Source organism: Gavialis gangeticus, unplaced genomic scaffold, assembly GCF_001723915.1.
Source record: "Gavialis gangeticus isolate Ggan-Ray unplaced genomic scaffold, GavGan_comp1, whole genome shotgun sequence".
In the NCBI taxonomy this organism is placed as follows: domain Eukaryota; kingdom Metazoa; phylum Chordata; order Crocodylia; family Gavialidae; genus Gavialis; species Gavialis gangeticus.
The window spans coordinates 801,894-806,000 of record NW_017729000.1 but is presented as its reverse complement, the minus strand read 5'-3'; the positions used below and the strand labels follow the sequence as shown (position 1 = coordinate 806,000).

The window sequence follows — 4,107 nt, the reverse complement described above, 5'->3', positions numbered from 1 at the left end:
CCAGCGAGCAATTGCATCCTGTGGTGGGCTGTCTGATCTGTTAGGTGCCCCCAGTTCCCGCTTGGGGTTAGTGCAGTGCAGGTGGCAGTGAGCATCTGGTCCCAGTGCTGCAAAGCAGGAGGGAAACTGCAAAAGGGCCTTAAATAGGACGGATGATGAGAGAACAGGGGCCTGCTTCCACCCTGGTCTAGCAGTACAGATGGGACGTGGCCAATGCGGTTCCCCTTTAGTGAGGATGGGACATCTCCTGAGTTGGAACGCACTTGCTGTAGAGTTGCTAAGGGTTGTTCTGCCAGTTTCTAGCAGGATTTTCACTGCATAAAACTTCTCCCCATGGTTCAAGAACTAGACCACACTTCTGCGCATTCAAATCCCAGAGGGAACAGCCCTGCCTGCATCTGCAGATGCCCCAGGCAATAAAGTCTACGCAGATGCATTAGACCAGGCTTGCTATTGAGTCAGAGCCCCAGAAAAGGGTAGGAGTCTCTTACTGAGAACCCTTCTCTAGCCAGCACTGTCAGAGCTCCAGGAGCTACAATTAATCTCCTCTTCTTCTCCCAGACCCGCTGGGAGGAGAATATGCATGCGCGGCAGAGTGCCATGTGCTGGTGGGCAAAGGCACAAAGCAAAGGGTAGTGATGCTGCCAGCCAGGTGGGCCCAGTCCTGCCTGGGGCAGCGCCTCTACATAGCCCTGAAATCTGCGGGTCAGAGGAAAGTTTCCCCCGGAGTCTTGGTGCTGCACAGAACCAGTGTCCTTTGGGTCTGGGGAAGGGCGGCTGGGCCCCAGGGGTGGGAGCGTCCAGGTTGAGCCAGGAAGAAGCAACATATAATAAATGCTTCTAGGAAGGCACTCATGTTTTAGCTCTGTCACTCCCCCACTCCCAGGGACAGGCTGCACCATAGACACCCTTCCAGGCAAGGGGCCACTGCTCCTGTCCAGCCCAGCCAGGTGGACAGTGTGCCCCAACCCCCATGAGAGGCCCTGGAGCGGATCAGCTGCTCTGAACCAGCCCCCCCACCCCACTCCCACCCTTCCCCTGCCAGCAAGCCTGTAGGCTCCTGGCACGGCAGCTGCTTCCGAGTTGCCCCTCCAGCCCAAATGAGGAAGGAAAGGGCAACACCTCCCAGGTTTGGAGTTGTCAGTTTATTTGTAACAAGTGGCTTAGACAAGGTCACAGATACCAAAGCTGGGAACACACAGAACAGCCACAGGCGCAGCCCTCCCCAGAGCCATGTGTCCCAGGACAGGCCCTTCTCTCCCAGGTGACAGCAGCAGTCAGGGCTGGCTGGGGAAGCCTGGGGGCTCCTGCTCTCTGCGGGGCCCAAGCAACAGCCACGCTGGGGCTTCCCAGAACAGGCTTCCTAGGGCAGAGTGAAGGGGGCTCTGCCAGGGGCTGCGAGAGTGAGGTAGGCCCCACACTCTCTGGCCCCTGGAGCAGCAAAGGGGCAGGCAGAGCTGCTTGGGTTTATGGGCTGCCATCCCCTCCTCCCCGCACCAGCTCAGCCCTGGCTATGCAAAGCAGCACAGTCCTGCCTACTGGGCAGCTCCACACCCAGCCAGCAGCCTCCTGCACCCCAGAGCCAACACCCTACAGAGCCAGCCTGGGTGGGGCTGGAAAGGGTCTCCTAAAGGCAAGGCTCAGCCCATGTGCTGTGGACTTTGCCCTGAGTTCCCTGCCAGCTGTACCAGCCCTCCCCACCCACCAGGCCCTTACAGACAGGTGGCTGAGCACGTGCCCAAGAGGTGATATGGTGTCTGCAGTCCAACAGGTAGCAGATCTCAGGCTCCTAGACCAGGCCTCAGCACAGGCTGGGATCCCAGGGCTGGGGGCTGAGCCAGAAGGGGCTGGGTCAGACCTACCCAGCACAGAGCCAGCACCTCCCCCTGCTACCAGCAAGGGGGCCAAAGCCTTGCTGGGAGGAGGAGAGTCAGCCACCCAAGCTCAGGATCCCCTCACAGCAAGTCACTGAGGCAGCTCCATTCAGCCTGGATCCAGAGGGTAGGAAGGTCCTAGTGGGACCCAGAGGACAAGCTCCCTGGGGGAGGCTCCTCCCTTGCTCTGCTCAGCATCTCCAGCCCCACACAGCACCAGGCCCTCCTGCCCACCGAGCTCCTGCCCCAGCCCTGCACATCCCAATTCCTCATGAGCTGAGCCAGAAGCAGACGGTGATGTCACGCTCCTACCTCTGACATCACAGCCAGCCTGGGCCCAGGCACTGGCTGGGGAGGAGGTACCTGCAACAGGGGCCTGGCAGGGAGGAGCCCCAGCCCAGCCACCCCATCCGCCACCAAGGGAACCACCACGGTAATAAATAAGTGTAAAAAGACCAACGCACCCTTTAAGCAAAGGAAAACCAGGGGGACAGCAACAGCCACCCGCCCGCAGGAGGTGCTCGCGGCAGGGGCAGTACCCCTGCTGGCCACCACGGGCCCCACATGCTGCGCGCATCCAGGCAAGCTGGTGGAGGGCCATGCCCCAGCCCCGGTGGCGCTCCAGCTGGGCTAGCGCGCCAGGGGCGTCTGTTTGAGGGAGATGAGCACGGAGCGCATGCGGGAGACGTCCTTGTTCTGCTTGCTGCTCTTCGGGTTGAAGTCACAGAGCTGCGCCACCTTCTCCCACTCCGTGCCTGGGTCCTCCTCCCTTGACTCCTTCAGGAAGGCTTCCTCCGAGGCCCTGCAGGGATAGGGGGTCAGCCACTGCCTGCCCACTCCCCACAATGCCGTTTCCCGATGCCCCCCATTCCCCATCCCTCGGGGACAGGGAAATGCACCTGTGCAGGGGGCAAGGGGCTCTGCCATCTGGTTAAGGGCAGGCTCCTAGCAGATGCACAAGCCCAGGGCTCCTCTGCCACCCCAGAGACCCCCCAGGGGAGCGGGCTCTTAATGCAGCACCCATGCAGCTGCCACTTTGCCCCCTTCCTCCACACCTTGCAGCTCCACTCATTTCTGGGGACTTTATTGTGGGAGGTGCTGGATGGGCACCCCCAACAGCCCTGCAGATCCCCACATTGGGCAGGGGGAAATCCCCAGCCAGAAGGACAGAGAGAGAAAGAGAGAGAGAGAGAGAGGAGCACGTACACGTAGCCAATCACATCGGCGTCCGGCTGCTGGTAAAAGGCTTTGTCAGCAATCCTAGCCCAGGAGCAGCAGACAGAGAGAAGCAGCAGAGCAACAGGCAGGCGGGTTAGACAGACAGAGAGGGCAGGTGTTAGTGCCCGGGCACCGCTGGCAGGGTGCATGTCCCGCTGCACCAGGCAGAGACACCAGCTACGCCCAGCCCCTGCATGGCAGGCAGTGGGGTCGAGCTGACGCAGGACTGGGGCCCCAGGACGAGGTCTTCCATGGGGAGGGATGCGGGGTCAGCCCCTATTTCTAGACACGGCTCCTCCCTGCTCCAGGAAAGGCCAGAGGACCCTGTGCCACTGCTGCCAGCAGCTGCAGCTTGGAGCGCTCCTGGGGGTCCCCACCTCCCCCCCGGCCCCGGCCACACCTGTTGTTAACCCGGTTCTTCTCCATCTGCTCAATCTGCCGCAGGTTCCACTCCTCCAGGTCCTTCTTGGCCCTCTCGCGCCACTCCTGCTCCAGCACCTTGGAGGCAGCATCTGTGGCCGGGGCAGAAGACGGTCACCACGGCGCAGCTGGCTCTGCCCCAGGAGGAGGGTGGGGACCGCAGGCTGGGCCCCATGCTGGCTCCCACACCCTGCGCATACCCCTTCCCCTTGCTCACCCAGCTCCTGCAGCCGCTGCTTTTGCTCCTCCCTCCACTTGCGGAGGCTCTCGGGCTCCTGGGTCAGCCGGTCAGCCTTGGCAATGGCAGCGTAGGCGTCCGTGGGGCCATTGGACTCCTGCGGGACACAGCCCCCCTGCCCTGCTGAGTGAGCACAGCCCCACGTGGGGTAGACTGCACGCCCCCCCACACAAACCAGGGACATCGGGAGGGCCCCATCCTCCCCGATGCCCCCCCACCGCGGTGGGCTCTGTGGACAGGTCCTTGCTCCCCCTCCCCCCTCACTCTTCCCGGCATCAAAAGTAGGGGGCTGCTCGCCTGTGCCCCCCCCCCGGCAGCCCACACGACCCTCATGGCAGCCCCACCAAGTGCCCACCG

At 62.4% G+C, this 4,107-nt stretch overlaps 1 protein-coding gene across 1 annotated transcript in view; it reads right to left on the bottom strand.

The window, feature by feature from the left end:
- Positions 1-1,128: 1,128 nt before the first annotated feature.
- The window catches only part of CLTB (clathrin light chain B), a gene marked incomplete at its 5' end in the record, with an annotated part of 8,903 nt that continues 5,924 nt past the window's right edge, over positions 1,129-4,107 (bottom strand). The window contains 4 exons of the mRNA XM_019505950.1: positions 1,129-2,676; positions 3,081-3,134; positions 3,493-3,604; positions 3,730-3,847. Coding sequence (XP_019361495.1) covers positions 2,505-2,676; positions 3,081-3,134; positions 3,493-3,604; positions 3,730-3,847 — 456 coding nt within the window. The remainder of the gene's footprint in view (positions 2,677-3,080; positions 3,135-3,492; positions 3,605-3,729; positions 3,848-4,107) is intronic.